Raw genomic sequence first — 17515 nt, 5'->3', positions numbered from 1 at the left:
TAAAGCAGGATTTATTGAGAGGACCGAAAAGTTCCCACAGTGGAGGGGACCTGAAGGGCTGCCCTATTAGATTCTTTATTAAAAACTATTCATTTGGACAGTCACTCAAGTTTTCTCCTGGCAGAGCATTTCTCCTAAGTGAGGATAAAGGATAGAAAGTAACATAAATAGCAGCTGTATAAATAAATAAAGGATAAATGTGCCCATTCTTATTATGCGTTTTTTGTCTTTAAGGATATTAGACTGGAATGCCAATCACAGCTCTTTTTTCAATTCCCTTGAAAATAAGTAATTTAAACAAAAGCATTTAAAAACAAAATATATTTGGAGATTCAGGGGAAAGAATGACAACTGAATCAAGGACCTCAGTAAGTGACACTTTTAGGCCTTAAATCTGGATCTGATAGCTACAGATTTCCATATGATTTGATCTTATAATTTAGAAAGAGATGTGTGTGTGTGTGTGTGTGTGTGTGTGTGTGTATCACTAAATTAATAAGACCTCAGTATTTCCAATATCTAGAAAATATTTTTAAAAGAGTCAATGATGATCTCTAAAATAAAATGTTTCCTCAGGACCAGGTCCAAAAAAGAAAAGAAAAAAATTCCATGTTTCTAGCAGTTTGGTGAAGCTTAAGTGGCCTCTGTTCTACAGTCAGACAACATGAGGTCTCACTCTGGCCTGATCATGCTGACACCTGTCAAACAAGCACAGAGCACCTCATGCTCAAGGCAGTGGGAGCAGAGTGTCTGTGTGTCTGTGACAGCCCCCGGGACAGCTGCAGACAGGCAGCAGATGCTCCACTTGCCTCCTCATTCTAGACGCCTACCTAGTCCAAGAGTTTAAGCCGAATGAAGAGAAAAACACAGGAGCGCACACTAAGCATTTATGCAACGCGTGTATATATAGTACAACACAGAATAATGTGATGTGCAACACTGGCTCAGAGCATCGTGAATGGTTTGAGAGCTGTCAAGACATTAATGACTTGTAAAGGTTTTAGTTTTTAAAGCTGCTCTCATGCAAAAATGTTTAAGAAATTAAAAACAAAAAATACTATATACTTTCTGTCAGTAAATATATATTAATATTATTTGTATGGATAAATAAATATACACATGAGAGAGACAGACAGACAGACAGAGGGTCAGGAATGATACACAGCAAACTCCAACAGTCACTCTGAGATGTGGGGATGGTAGACCAATATGGGGGATAAAGAAAGAGAAAAATTTTAGTTTTACTTTCAATAAAGAAAAAATGTAAAGGTGACTGTCTTCACATATTAATTGATTAATTTAAAATAGATTTCTTTCTTTACTTACTTATTTATTTATTTTTGAGTTGAAGTCTCACTCTGTTGCCTAGGCTGGAGGGCAGTGGCACACTCACAGCCACCCCAGCATCAATCTACTGGGCTCTGGCGATCCTTCCGCCTCAGCCTTCCAAGTAGCCGGAACTACATGCACGCACTACCACGCCCAGCTAATTTTTGATTTATTGTAGAGACAAGGTCTTGTCAAGTTGCCCAGGCTGGTCTCGAACCCCTGGGCTCAGGCAGTCCTCTTGCCTGGGCCTCCCAAAGTGCTGGGATTACAGGCTGAGCCACTAAGCCCGGCCTGAAAACAGATTTAAAAGAAAGATCTGAAAAAGAAGAAAATGGAAAAAGACAGAGGAAAACTGACCAAGGCAGATGAGAGGCTCTTTCTAACCGAGGCCCTGGCTGTTCTGACTCTCCCAGGGCCTGAGAGGCCAGGTTACGTGATTCAGCAGACTACTCAGTTTGGGCTTTTTTTTTTTTTTTTTTTTTTTTTTGGTAAAAGGAAGAGCTTAAAAAACACAGTGGCTTGGTAAAAATTTGGTAAAAACAGGTTCAGGACCATGCATTCAATGGTAGAGAGATTTCCCAGGACCAAGGGTGTTTGATGTTTTTGGTGTCAGGACCAATTTACACTCTTAGAAAGCATGGAGGACTATAAAGAGCTGTGACTATGTGGGTTATATCCATCAACACCAACCTATTAGATCATTTAAAAAATATCCACTTAATTCATTTAAAATAGCAATAGGCTCATTTCATGTTAAGCAGTATCTTTATGAAAATAACTTAGAAAATGGCACTGTTTTACATGTTGGCGTGTATTTTTTTTTCTTTTTTAAACATTTTTTATTTTAAAGATGTGGGGTACAATTCAGGGTTAGGTATACTATGCAGGTAACCTTGTTGATGAGGTGTGCCCCACCCTCTCTCCTGGCAGTTTCCCACTACAGATGACAGGCAGATCTGCCTATCTGCTTTTGCATTCGATTTGCTGTGATATGTTGTTTTGGTTGGAGTGTATTAAAACAACAACAGCAACAAAAATCCAGGCTCACACAGACATATTTAGTTAAAAAGGGGAGGTGCTTCAACAGCCTTCTCAAAAAACTTAGGATTATTTTTCTTTTCCTACACTAAACTTCAACAAGTGATAGTTTCTTAAAGTCAGCTGCAATGTGGAATCTGAAACCACACTGATGAGTTTTTCAGTTACATGAACAGCCAGTGGTGTGTCTTTCACTTTGAATGGGTCTTCTGCCCATGCATGTTTTATGGCAGCATCATTTATTGGCCATTTAGAACACACTGGTACCTGAGTTGTACAGATCTTCCACCAGCTATATACATCAAGAAACCCCATTTGTTAATGTCACCACCCATCTCAGCAGGAGAGTCTGTGACAGCACTGGGAGCTGCCATGCTCACAATGGCAGATATAGGTTTTCCAAAATTCAAATTTTGCTTGAAAGCTCGAATTTTATCATGGGCCAAAAATAGTGTCACAGCTGTTTTCCTTGAACTGATAAGCTCACTTCACAGGTTTTCAAGAAAATATCTGCCAAATATACTCTAATAACCACAGTTTGTCTGCCTTTTGTTCTGTCAAGTAAAAATGATGTTCCTGGAAAAAGCGACAGTTTCAGCTCACAACTCAAATGCCTGCATGGGTGATTTTCCTCAAGATGGCCATCTTACTCCAGCAGGCTGGAAGGGCGTTCCCTGAACTTCGCATTTTATCACACAAATGAAAAAAGATATACACAAGCGTTGAGGTTAAATAAATAACTTCATGCTCTATCAAGGACGTTCTTCGGTCAGTCTGGTGTGCCGCTAGCTAGACACACTGCCTTGCTGGATGGAAAGAGCTGTTTTACCCTTTGCTGAGTTGCCTTTGTACCACCAGGGCAAATGGCCATACAGCAAAAGAGGGCAAGTTTCACCACAGTATTCTTATGAGACAGTTATGGCCTTGCAGACCCCTTGAAAGCAGCTCTGTGACTCTGGGGGCCACACATTGCCCCTGGTGAATGCTGCCCCATGCAAAGACTGAGGGCACCTTCACAGTTTCAGAGTTTTGACACAGCAGTTATCAAATGCTGCTCTTTGATAAGCTTGACCTATTACACAAAGCTGGAAAAAAACCCAAACATTCCTAACTGTATATGTGCAGAAACCACCTACAAATGTAAACACATATACGGATCCCCCACACCCTATTTTTTCTTCCTTGAAGTCCACCAAGAATAAAGAATCAGCAACTTAGGAAGGACTAGCTTGTTCCCTAGAGTGAAACATTACCATCGTTATAATTTATAAATTAAAATGCCATTATCAGACTTCATGAATAACACAACTAGCAGAACAAAAATTCAGCTGTATTATTACAATTTCACATATATCAATGACAAACTGAAAAAACCTAATCAACCTAACAGCTCAGATTTTACTAAAAAAATCACAATATTAAAATTTCAAAAGAAGATAAAAAATTACAGTTGAGATCCCACTTAGTTCAAATACTATCTAATTAAAGCAACTTGTACATTTAAAAACAACTCAAGGGAAATAACTCATAAAGTCACCCTATTTGGGATTAATCACAGATATCTCTAACTTTTCTGTTTTTTGAATTGGGTTTTTTTTTTTTTTTTAATTGGAGTCTCACTCCATCACCCAGGCTGGAGTGCAGTGGCATGCTCACAGCCACCCCAGCGTCAATCTGCTGGGCTCAGGCGATTCTCCACCTCAGCCTTCCAAATAGCTGGAACTATAGGCATGCTACCATGCCGGCTAATTTTTTTTTAATTTATTATAAGAGATGAGGTCTCGCCAAGTTGCTCAGACTGTTCTCGAACCCGTGATCTCTAACTTTTAAAAATGAAATTTCTTATGTTATGCTAAAACTCTTTTCTTTAAAAGAGCTAAAAATAAGGAGAAGGATGCATATAGATTCTGATTTCTTACTTTACTCTAGACTTCACAGACTGGACCGTGAGAACAGAAAGAGACTGAACGGGGGCCTACTGGGCACTCTGAGTCGAGGCTGTGGACATGGTGCTTGGGCCCATCTTAGTAGGTAATTTCATATACTGCTACAAGCAGAACACAGTACAAACTCCAGGAATACTGGTGATACTAATTTCTTCTAGGTGGTGAAATGCCAAGCAAACTCCAAGAGACGAAAGTCTCGGAAAATGAGAGAGAGAAAGACAAATGAGCTTCCAGATGAACAAATACAGGTAATATAGCTATAGAAAAATAAAACAGATTGTGGTTAAGCTACTGGGCTCCAAAGAGCCATAAGCAACCTATAGAAGGGATAAGCACGACAGAGGATGAATCATGTGTCCAGGACGGTTCAGTTAGCCGGACAGGTATATAGGAGGATCTGACCCTGGCGTGTGGTTCCAGACCCCAAACCTTGACCCCCAAACACTGTGCCTCTCAGGTGCAGAGGGAATCTTGGTTTTATCTTCCAGTGTGCCTTAAAGGTGTTTGCACTCTAAAAGACCAATAAAAATACCAATAAACATTTAAAAAGGTATACAACCCCAAAACATTGGTAAGATGGTACGGCCGTCTGTGAGACCACCATGACTTAGCAACCAGAGGACCAGTGCTGTCTGGCAAAAAGTCAAATATCAAAGACCAGTACTTACTACGCAGGAAATAAGGTCTCAGTTATTACATTTCTATTGCATATTTTTTCTAAAGCAGAATCTTTTAAAAGGTATTTCCCTCACCCAGATATTTCCCTCACCAGTGAATACTCGAATGATGAGAAGGCGAAGCAGTCTTATACAAAAATAGATATTTCCCTCAGACATTATGAAAAAGTCTAAATCTCTGTAGATTTTGAATGAATGTAGACTTGCATATCTACTCACCTAAAATCAACAAATGTTTATACATTTCCATTATTTGCTAGCTATTTTTCTCTTTACCACTTGAAAGATGATACTGCACTTACTTCAGTTTGCATTCCCTAAGAATAAGAACAGTTTCCTACAAAATTATAACACCTTTACTGTACCTAGATCAGTAACAATAATTCCATATATCCAATGTCATTCTGTATTTGACTATTTTCAACTGCCCCAAAATGTTGCCAATAGGCTTTTTAGATAAAAAATCTGATCTAAATTCACTGTACTTGATTGTTATATCTCTTTAGTCTTTAAAAAAAAAAAACTAGAAGAGTTTGACGTACGCATAATTCATGGACCTAAATGAAACCAGACTTCTATTTACCACAGGAATACAAGTTTGTCTCTGTGCATTTTAGCCAATGTCTTTTCAAGATTAAAAAGAAAAAACTTTCAAAAAATGTACATTAGTGAGAGAAACCACCCTATTTTTAAAAGTTCTCCACTTGGTGGTAATACTTACAGTCTGGCAGGAAAAGAAGGTTTAGTCTGAGCAAGACCCAGAATGGAGTGATTACCCAAGTCTGCCTTTCAGTCACTTGGTACGGCTGCTCACAAGCCTGGCAAGTACCATCCCGCTGATCATGCACTGGCTAAGAAATGCTCCAGAAAGCTCTTATCTGAGTGATCCCTTAGAGAAGTAACTTTATTTTCAATTCACTGACAGTGGCTAAGGTTTATGCTCCAGGAGTGACACTAGGTGTCACGAGAGAGAACAAGTTCAACAGGACTGTCCTCAGGACATTCAGGAGCTTGTGAAGGAGAATGAAAAAAAAACAAAACCAAGCCAACAATTAGTACCTGGCAGAGGTAGTAAGTGACATGAGGACTGCAGAGAAGAAGATGATAAACTTTCTTCGTCCACACAGAGACTATGCATGCATAATTTTAACAAACTCCTACTTAAACCTTGTAAGGAGTTTTGAACTCCAGACAGTCAAATACATTGCACTTACAGAAAGTGCTAAAAATCCAAAGGTACGTTTGATGTAAGGGCTTTTGCCATCACCTCCACCTCTCAACACTGATGCTTGCAGAAGAAGGGACATGAGCTTTGCTGTCAGACTAACTGAGGCTCATCTTGTTTCATTACATACTCTGTGGCCCTGCCCAAGAGGCTCTTCCTCCTCATCTGGGAAAAAATAGGCATGATAATGCCTCGCAGTGCTGAGGAGACTCATAGAGAACAGAAACAAAGGGGGTGGCTCTGGCCCAGCACATTGAAGGAGCTCAATAAATGCTGCTTCTCCTGCTGGGAGTGCCACCAGCAGTAGTCTTATGACCAGGTAGCTGGTGCAGAGGGGGCAACGGCCCCAGACAAGGCGCTACAGGCTAGGTGACCTTGGGGAGGAGAACTAGGACTTACTCTGCTCACCTGCCAAGCAGGAGTAGTGGAACAAATAAATCAGTGTTCATAAAAGCTCTTTACAACTGGCAAAGTGCTATAGGATTAAAAAAGAACAACTTTGCAATTATATTTGACATGTGGAACCAGAAGTAGATGTACCAAAACTACTCTATTTGAGTTCGTTCGGTCTGTCCTTTTCCTGGGGTTAAAGACACATACCCTATTTTTGACTAATAACTTTACCTCTTTATTTTACTCTCATTCCCCTACACAATTAGCATTTTTAACCAAAAAACTCTAGGACAGCTTTTGCTGCAAAGCAAAAACCTCCTGAGCAGACATTATACCCAAGTTCAAGGGTAAGACTAATTAACAAAAAGGTGTACAGCCGGGCTCGGTAGCGCATGCCTGTAATTCCGGCTACTTGGAAGGCTGAGGCGGAAGGATCGCCGGAGCCCAGCAGGTCGAGGCTGCGGTGGCCGGGAGCGGCCACTGCACTCCAGTCTGGGCGACAGAGTGAGACTCCAACTCAAAAAAAAAAAAAAGGTGTACAGACTTTACACAAACATACCTACTGCTCAGCCCCCAGAGTTCTGTGTTACTTTGGTTACCTTCCACACTACCAGGAATACAAAAGAAACAACTTGACATGTAGGATCACTAAGGTTTAAGGCTGCATTTCTAGAAAGTCACTTACAGAGAGCTACAGTTACATAGTAAACAGATGCGTGTGAAATAAAAATCTTGAGAAAGAACCACTGGTTTGATTTTTTGACGCATTTTTTAATACTTAGTCACTATTCAAAACAGTTCCTTCTTAATTTGAGGGGATGAGGCTAACAGCATGCACCCATCCTCCCTGGTCCATACTGACTTCACATCATGTGGGCATGGTCTAAATTCATAACTCATGTGCATGGTGTAGTTATTATTAATACAGGGTAAGTTGCTAGATTTAGTGTAGTTGAAAAAGAAAGTAATGGAGTTTGCTTCTGCACTTGCTTCTTACACCTTTTTCTCTAAATTTTTTTTGGGGGGGGGCAGATAAAGACCAATGAACTGGTGGTGATTCAGAAAGTACTTGCGAGAGAACAAACTTCCCAGGACACATAAGTTTACATCAACAAAATGATCTATTCTCCCACTTCACACCAGGCTGGAGCTACTTCTGAGGCTTTCAAAGAAAGACTAGTCAACTGGGTAAGTTTACTAATGACTAGAACAAGATGAGAGCAGTTAACAACTTTTTTGAGGCCTGGAATAAAGGCCAGCTGGAAGAGGCTCAAGACTGCTCACTCCCTCTCTGGCCATTAAAATCTTTCTGGCGTGGCTGTCATGGCCTTACACCCAGTTCTGGAAGCGCCTGGGCGCTGGAGGTGGAAACTGGCCTGCACACCAACCGCCCCACATCACGGTTGTCCAGCCTCCCAGTGCAAGGAGGAAGCACATGGCTGAAAGCCTGCAGGAAATATGTTTACTATTCTTAACAGGCAGTTGAAAGACGCCAAGGAATAGTCTAGAACAGGGTTGGTGAACTACGGCCTATGGGCCACCTGCTTGTGTAAATAAAAGCTGTACTGGACCACAGTTATGCCTATTCATTTACTGTCTATGGATGCTTTTATCCACAAAGTTCAAAATATTTACAATCTGGCACTTTTTCAAAAAAGTTTGCCAATTCCAGTCTAGAACTATGCTGTCCAATACAGTAGTCACCAGGCAAGTGAGCCAATTTAAATTTAAAGTAACTAAAATTAAAAATTCCATTCTCAGTTGCACCTTTTAAGGGCTCAACAGTCACAGTGGCCAGTGGTGGCCATCATGGACAGTACAAAACATTTTCACCACTGCAGACAGTTCTGGACAGCGCTGAAATACAGGATTTAAGTCACCAGGCTAAATTTACAGCCATCAAGTTCCAGGTGACTCTCCCTCCTTCTACCCACAAAAAGGTTTATTTCTCTAAGCTTCAAAAACATGTCCCCTTCACACCTGAACTTTTTAGGGTATGCTAACTCACCATATTAATCGCGAGCTACAGGGTATTTATCAAACCTACTGGGACTACAAATCAGTTTTTTTTTTCCTGAGTCAGAGTCTCACTCTATGTCACCCAGGCTGGAGTGTAGTGGCATGACTGTGGTTTACAGCAGTTTCAAACTCCTGAGCTTAAGGGGATTCTCCTGCCTCAGTTTCCTAGGTAAATGGGACTAGAGGTACACACCACCACACTCAGCTAACTTTTTGATTTTTTGGTAGAGACAAGGTCTCACTATGTTGCCTAGACTGATCTCAAACTCCTAGGCTCAAGTGATCCTCCTGCCTTGGTCTCTGGAAGCACTGGGATTACAGGTGTGAGCCACCATGCCTGGCCTTACAAATCAGTTTAGTAATCATATTTGCTTATCTGTTTACCTGACTGCCCCTACGCCCAGCAGACTGTAAACTTTGGGAAAGTTGGGCCACAGCACTTGTTCATATCCAAGTTAGGACCCTACCTGGCATGTGGTACAAATGAACAAATATTGGTAAAATGAGTAAGAAATGGATCCAAGGTATAAAACTTATGTAAGAAAGAGGCCAGCTGGGCTAGGTGGCTCAGCCTGTAATCCCAGCACTTTGGGAGGCCGAGACGAGTGGATTGCCCGAGCCCGCGGGTTCGAGACCCACCTGGGCAACTTGGTGAGACCTCCTCTCTACAATAAATTAAAAAAAATTGCCGGGCATGGTAGCGCGTGCCTGTAGTTCCGGCTACTTGGAAGGCTGAAGCGGAAGGATCACTGGAGCCCAGCAGGTTGAGGCTACAGTGGCTGGGAGTGCAACCCTGCACGCCAGTATGGGCGACAGAGTGAGACTCCAACTCAAAAAAAAAAAAGAAAGAGGACACTGAATCAAATAGATGATAGGGCATTGGGGAAAAAAGCACTACTGTATTTGAGCAAAATGTTCTTCCAACAGTCAATATTTCTGTTTTAAAATGAGTTTTTCTTTTTTTTTTAAGATGCAAAACATAACAAAACAGTCTGGGCTTGTGGTGTGATTTTGGGTGGTTACTTTTCCTTCTGCGTGGAAGACCCCTCTTCCCTAAATGGGAAGGATACCGCATACCCATTAGTGCGAGCCTTCTCTTCCTCCTCTCTCCCAGCCTCTTGCCATTAGCCCCTGCGCTCTCCAGAGCACCTGTCATCGACTTCTGACTCTGTCCCTCTTGTACCAGAACCCCGGTGGTGGGTCTCCCATGGAACCATTGGCTCATTTGGGGCAGGAGCGGTAACTCAGTCATTGTTAATAACCTCCAGCACTTGGTATACAGTAGCTGTTAAATGGATGTTGAACTAAGAATCTAAAAGCCCAAGAAATAAAAACAATTTTGCTAAATGTCAAATTAACATGCCTGCTCCAAAACACCCTTATGAGTAGTAAAACAAATGTCCCTCAAGCTTTGAAATAAAAAATTACCTGCACTGTTTGAATTAGAAGGTCGCCTTAGGTCCCTAAAGGTTACTCCTTCTTAAAAACTCAAGTCTCAGCCAGGTGCAGTGGCTCACGCCTGTAACCTCAGCACTTTGGGAGGCCGAGGGGAGAGGATTGCCTGAGCTCAGGGGATCAAGACCAGCCTGGGCAACTTGGTGAGACCTCACCTCTACAATAAATTAAAAAATTAGCCGGGTATGGTAGCATGCACCTATAGTCCCAGCTACTTGAAAGGCTGAGGTGGGAAGATTGCCTGAGCCCAGCAGGTCGAGGTGGTAGCCATGAGCGTGCCACTGTACTCCAGTCTGGGTGAGAGAGTGAGACTCCAACTCAAACAAAACAAAACAAAACAAAAAAACTCAAGTCTCTTTCAAGTTAATATACTTCACAACTTTTAAACTCCACAATTATAAAGCAAACAACGGATCACTCAACCAACAGCAGAAGAATCTAAACTGGCCGTAAAAAGGTCTTAGAATTAAATATATATATATAAAGTGGTTTAAGATGTAAAATCAAATTATTCTGTGTCAAAATAAATTCATAATTCAAACAATAACTAGTACATTAGGTGTCTAAAAACCAGAAAACTCACAAGCCAAAAAGATTCGTGTTATTTATAAAAAGAGACCTTAAAAGTATAAACACTTATGTTTCATATGCAATTGAATTGTCTTATTGCTAGCTAGCCAGTGTCTAAGGACCAAATTAAATCCAAACAATTACATTTTGTTCTTGTCCATTTGGCTCCTACAGCTAAAATACCTACATATTACCTGTAGCCAAACTTTGCTTTTTACTGGGTATACCGCAAAAACAATAAATTCATAGCCTGTCATACAATTTGGTCATTGTGAACGTTGAGTTCCACCAGTTTCATTAAAGATGCTTTAGAGAGAAAAGCAACACCCATTTTATTCTGACAGATTGCGTATTCATGTGCTTTTATCTTCCCTGGGTACACCCTAGGATCTGAAAAATCTTGTCCGGCATTTTAGTCATAGAGATTATTAGTCACCTAGAAACCCTGCCCCCACCCTTCTCTTCACACGGGTCCTTAAAGGAGTTAAAACTGTTTTGTTAGGGCATAGCCGTGATATTATACATTTTAAAGTGATTTGGTAAAGCTTAAAATCGTTTTTCTATTTCATCCAATTATGAACAAAAAATTCATATATCTTAAAATACCAACTAAGAATAAGTATGCTACTACCCTGATATCTATAGTTTAATTTATTACCAATCACTATAGTAACTGTGTTTTTAAGCTAAGTTTGAAACCCAAATATGCATAAACTATAAAAGTGGCAAACTGTGATTATTAAATAGTGAGCTATATACACACCAAAAACTTGTTGCCATTTCAAATGTTAAAGTCAAATGGCAATACAAAGCCTGTTTAAATGCAAAATTATTTCCTAATATTTCATGAAAATGCTAGTATTTCAAAAATTATGACCCACAATAGATATCAGTATTTCAAGCACGAGCTTATTTCTCTTTTAGGCTCCATGGGAAGAAAGACAGCAATCCTTTTAAAGGAAGTTCTTTTCTAGTCAAGTCTGCAAATTTTCTGACTGCAATTCATCTTTAATTCAGAGATGTGTCCCCAACAAAACCTTTGCAGTATTAAGCAACACCGATGTAACAGAAACTCTGCGTACGGACAACTTGGCCGGCTCAGCGGCCCGCCTCTCCGTCCTACCCCCACCCAATACCTTCCCTGGGCAGTGACTTCACATCCTTTGACATCAGCACAGCTTTGAAAGGGGGATGGGAGAGCGAGCAGAAAGCAGAAAAACCAGCTTTGAACTATGCATGCAAGGCCCCTTTCAAGCCTCACATTCGGTAAGTAGTTCGTAAAATGCCAAACTGCAATGACACACCCAACCTCCTCTGCTAAGTCTGCAGCGAAATGGAGTGAATTCTGCTAGGAAGGACTTCCTGCTTTTCTTATCTGAAGCACAATAGCCATTTATTAACTACCCCCGGAAGGTTCCGATTCAGTGAAACACACAATAACTTACCTCGAATATGGAGAAGGGCCACGGGCTGGAAAGGCCCATTGGAGTTGGCCGCATCCACCACCATCCTGCTGCCCGCTTTATTACATGTCAACATCTAGACTTCAGCAGGAAAGGCAATGGACTCCTTAAGGCAAGAAACCAGCCTCCATTTTAGTTTAAAAAAAAAGACAAACTGAAGCTCTGCAGCTGGAGGGAACTGGCTGGTTCGTGATGTCAGCAGGCATGGAGCTCGCTGATTGGCCAGAAGCCGCAACTTAAAATGACACTAAAAAAAAAACTGCAAACGGAAAGAGCGTTCTGTTTGGCTGTCAGTGTGCATTAAGAGCTTGGACGTTTTCCGGCTTTCTGCAGTCTTCATTTCTCAATAACTTTTAGGCAAAGATCCCATCTCTTAGAGGACAGGACTAGAGGCCCCAACCCTGGCCAGACCGTCAACAAATGATTCCCAGTGAGCTACCAAAAAAAAAAAAAAGTGCATGTATACGTCTGTGTGAACTAGCACTTCCCTAACTGGTAACCCCCAGTTTATTTTTATACCCACCTGTCCGTCTTCTACTTTATAGTTCTAATTACTTTCATGGCTTCATCATATGTGGCATTCTGGCAACTCAGTTTTGTTTTTTGGTTTTTTTCCTTCAAGCAAATACCTATTTCAGTATTACTCAATCCCAATTCATTAGTGTGGACTCTTGTTCAACTCCCTTACTGCCAATAGGGCAAGCTATGAACTTACAACTCCCAAACACTTTTTTCCCCTGATATCTGATTTTTTAAAAATCTAAAACAGTTTTAAAAAACTATATGGAAAATGAAAGCTGCTTTACATTCAATAGCTACAAAAATGCTACCAATTAAGCTATTTACACCATCTACCTGTGGAAGTAAAAAAGGCATAAAATAAAATGCAGTATGCTTATTTTTGAGTCATAAAGATGTTGACATATTAGATACTTTTAAGTTTTACTATTCAGAACTTAAATTTCCTATCTCCAAAAAAAGTTCATGTAAAAAGCTGTTCCAAGGAGAAAAACAGCATTTCTGAATTGGAGAATTGTAGGGTCTCATGATGGGTGCGGGGAGTGTAAGATGATTCCCTACAAAAAGAAGTTGGTATTAGTAGCTCCAAATGAAACCAAAGAGACTATAAGAAAAACCTCTTGGGAAGGCAGAACTGAAAAAAAATCCCTCATTTCTTCACAAAAACAAGGAAGTTTGTCCAAACTATGGCTCTTCTTTGAAAGTAATTTCTCACATAACTCCTGCCCATTTGTCCCACTTATGATCAAGAGTACAAAAGCCCCGTAGTTCCTAAACACAGTTCATAGCAGCAAAAACACCCAGCGCACACCTGGAGTCAGCAGTACATACTGGGTGCATGCCAGTGAATAAATGAACTGCTGCCACCACTCAGGGTACCGAATAAATAAATGTAAAAAACCCGGAGCTGGCCATGAAACTATTTCCAAAACGCGATGGGAGCGGGTACTACCTGACAGCCTCACCACCTGCGCATACTGCTGGCCTCACACTTGCCCTGGCTCTTCTGCTACCTGAATAGGCAAGGGTCTAAATTCACATTAACCGGCTGACCCCTGGGCTATGACTCTCCCTCTCAGTGGGAGGGAGCACCCGCTGAATATCACGAAGCAGTGTGATGGTGACAGTGGCTCATACCACCACTCGTCAGCACCTCCTTGCCCAGGAAGTGACACCGGGTGAGTTCAGACACAATTAGGAACGTTGGTAGGGAGGCCAGAAGCAGATGTACTGAAGGTCTGGGCTTTAAAGAGGCACACCCACCCTTCAATGATTTAATATCTCACAAGACGATATGGGAAAGCGTGCTTATCCTGACAGTGTTGATGAGGTGGAATACAGAAACAAGGGGGAAAGACTCTCAGGAGCTTTATAGATAATACACAGAATAGAAGTCGGAGAAAAAGTGAGGACACTTTTTGATGTATTTTTCCTAATGATCTCAGATCAAAGGATCTTAATTAGTGATTTCTCTCCACACTCTTTTGAAACCCTATGCAAGTAAGGTTATTTAAAGAACTCCAAGACTGTGATCTGGCCATCACTGATAAGACATACTCTAAAATATAAATAAATAGACAAATATTATGAAGAAAGAAAAAACAGATGAACAAATATAGATAAGTGTATTTCTGAATTGGAAGTATAAATACGGTAAACTTGCTAATGTCAATTTTTCCCTAAATTGTTTTACAGGTTTAAAGCATTTTCGATCAAAATTCAGGTGGCCCTCTTTATTTTTCTAGGTACTCAACAATTTTAAAGTTCACCTGGGAAAATAAAAAGCAAGAATAAGAACACTAATAAGAAAGGCAAGCCTTACCAACTATAAAGCCATATGAATTAATAACAGTGTGATATGGCCTTAAGAGGCAGACTAATGGAACAGAACCAATAGCCCCCAAACTGATAATTATATTTACACAAATGTAGTAATGATAAAGTATCTCAAATCAACGGAAAGGGGAAGAATTAGATAAATGCTTGGCAATCTTGGACAGACGATTATGTAGGAAAAGTCAATTTAAGGCTTTTCACCTCACACCAAAATAAAATCTGAGATGGGTTAAATAGTTAAAGAAAAAAAAAACAAACAAACCAAAAAACAAATCAAAACCACACCCCCAAGTCCCCATAGCTTTTAGAAAAAAAAGTGAATATCAATTTTCAAGCTAAAAAAAAAATTTTAAAAGCCACTGAACAAACCTCCAAGGAATAGTGCTCACATTAAAATAAAAAATTACAGATTTCTGTACACTCATACCAAAAAAAATAATGCAAAAGGAAATACAATGCTACAAGTACAAGGAGTTAGTAATACTGCTATAATTGATCAGAAAAACACCGAAACCTCACTGTTTAAAAGATTGGTTCATAAAAAATTATAAATGATCAATAACTGTATGAAGAAATTTTTCACATATCAAATCTGCAATAATTTTTTTAAGTGGTCATTACTCAATATCAGTAAAGGTGTGAAGTAAACTTGCCAACAAATCTACAAACTGCTGTGATCCTTCCAGAAAATAATTTGGCAATATGTAACAAGATTCTTTGTCTAAGTAATTTCACTTCTGGGAATCCATTCTAGAAATGCAATAGCCGTAAATGAAAATCATATTTAAACAAAGTCACTCAAAAACTGTGCTAAAATACACATAACATAAAACTTACCATCTTTATCATTTTTAAAATATTTTATTTTAAAGTTGTGGGGTGCAATTCAGGATTAGGAACACAAGTGGACACCGTACAGGTAAAGGCCTGCCTTTGGTCCCCACTTTGCCTGGTTTGAGATCAGGTATCTTTACTGACATTGTGTTCCTACCCTCACCCCGGCAGTATCCCACTACTGTCAATCCCTTTCTTATGGCATTATGGTAAATGTTCAGGGTCTGCTTTTGAGTGAGAACATATGGTACTCTTTGTTCTTTGTCATCTTTACCGTTTTTAAGCGCACAGTTCAGTGGCATTAAGTACACTCACACTGCCGTGCAACTCTCACTACCACCCATCCACAGAACCCTTCTTAACTTGCAAAACTGAAACTTCATGTCCATTAAACACTAACTCTCTACGCCTCCTCCCCACCGCCGTCCTGGCAACCACCATAGTATTTTCTGTTTCTGTGAATTCAATTACTCTAGACACCTGACACAAGGGGAATCATACAGTGTTTTCTTTTGTGACTGGGTTATTTCACTCAGTGTAATACCCTCAAGGTTCATGCGTGTTGTAGCGAGTATCAGGATTTCTTTCCGTTTATGGGTTAAATAATATTTCACTGGTGTACACCACAGTTGTTTATCCATTCAACTGTGGATGGACCCAAGTGGGTTGCTTCCACCTTTGGATATTGTGAATAATGCTGCTATGAACAGGGGTGTGCAAATACTTCTTTGAAATTCCGTTTTCGATGTGTTGGGGTATATATACAGAAGTGGAATGGCTGGATCATATGGTAGTTCTATTTTTAATTGTTTTCCCATTTTATTTTTAAAATGGATATATAATAAATATATACAGTGTCAGGGTATATTTTAAATTTCCTGAAGAACCATCATACTGCTTTCACAGTGACTGCGCCACTTTATATTCCCAGTGACAGTGCACAATGGTTCAAATTTCTCCACATCCTTGCCAACACATATTATTTTGTGTTTTTTTTAATGGTAGGCAGCATTTTTTTTATGGTAGGCATCATAACGAGTGAGGAGTATCTCACTATAGTTTTGATTTGCATTTCCCTAACAATTACAGATGCTGGGGATCTTTTCATGAGTTTATCGGCCATTTGTAGATAGTCTCTGGAGAAATGTCTATTTAAGTCCTTCATAAATTTTAAAAATCAGAATGTCTGTTTTTGTTGTTGAGTTATATGAGTTCTTTATATATTCTGGATGCTAACTCCCTATGAGACATGTGATTTTCAAATATTTTCTACTTTTTTCCTTTGTTAATTGTGTCCTTTGATGCAGAGAAGTTTTACATTTTGATGTAGTCCAATTTATCTATTTTTACTTTTGTTGCCTGTAATTTCGGTGTTATTTCCAAGAAACCAATGCCAAATCCTCCTATCATGAAGTTTTTCTCTTTTGTTTTCTTCTAGGAGTTTTATAGTTTTAGCTCTGATGTTTAGGTTTTTCATCCAATTTGAGTTCATTTTTGCATATAGTGTAATATAAGAGTCCTAATTCATTCTTTTGCATGTGGACATCCAGCTTTTCCAACTTGTTAAAAAGACTGTATTTTTCCAATGGAATGGTCTTGGCAACCTTGTCAAAATCATTTGACCACCTATGTGAAGATTTATTCCATTCTGTTCTATTCCATTCCATTCTGTTGTTCCACATGTCTGGCTCTCTATTCTATTCTGTTGGTTATATATCGATCTTTATGCCAATACAATACTGTCTTGATTACTGTAGCTTTGCTATATGTTTTAAAATCAGGAAGCGTGAGTCCTCCAACTTTGCTCTTCTTTTTCAAGATTATTTTGACTTTGCTGATCTCTTGAGATTCCCTATGAATCATAGGACAGATTTTTCTATTTCTGGAAAAAACATTGTAAAAATTTTAATAGGGATTGCACTGAATCTGTAGATTTCTTTGGGTAGTATTGACATCTTAATAACATTAGGTCTTCCAGTCCATAAACTAGAGATATCTTTCCATTTATTGGTATTTTCTTTAACTTCTTTCAGCAATGTTTTGCAGTTTGCAGTGTACACGTCTTTTACCCCCTTGTTAAGTTTATTTCTAACTATTTTGTTCTTTTTAGAGCATTATATTTTATTTATGAATCTAAAATACCAGAAAATACCTTAATGTCAAAGGGATTATCTGACATACCAAGTGAAATCTTTTTTTTTTTTTTTTTGG

The 17515-nt window shown here is 39.6% G+C and overlaps 1 protein-coding gene across 7 annotated transcripts in view; it reads right to left on the bottom strand.

Annotated features, from left to right (window-relative positions):
• The window catches only part of PPP2R5C (protein phosphatase 2 regulatory subunit B'gamma), a 158551-nt gene that overhangs the window by 102408 nt on the left and 38628 nt on the right, over positions 1-17515 (bottom strand). For 5 of the 7 annotated variants that reach the window (XM_008064077.2, XM_008064071.2, XM_008064072.2 and 2 more), the window contains exon 1: positions 12098-12535. The exons of the other annotated variants lie outside the window; for them this stretch is intronic. In XM_008064077.2, coding sequence (XP_008062268.1) covers positions 12098-12191 — 94 coding nt within the window. In that variant the 5' untranslated portion in view covers positions 12192-12535. Of the gene's footprint in view, positions 1-12097; positions 12536-17515 lie in introns of those variants that run through there. 7 annotated transcript variants of the gene reach the window in all.

The sequence above is a fragment of the Carlito syrichta genome, unplaced genomic scaffold (assembly GCF_000164805.1).
Source record: "Carlito syrichta isolate Samal-C Ts95f unplaced genomic scaffold, Tarsius_syrichta-2.0.1 Scaffold307187, whole genome shotgun sequence".
NCBI lineage: Eukaryota > Metazoa > Chordata > Mammalia > Primates > Tarsiidae > Carlito > Carlito syrichta.
Note: the sequence above shows the minus strand (reverse complement) of the source record. Positions and strands in the feature narration are given on the sequence as shown.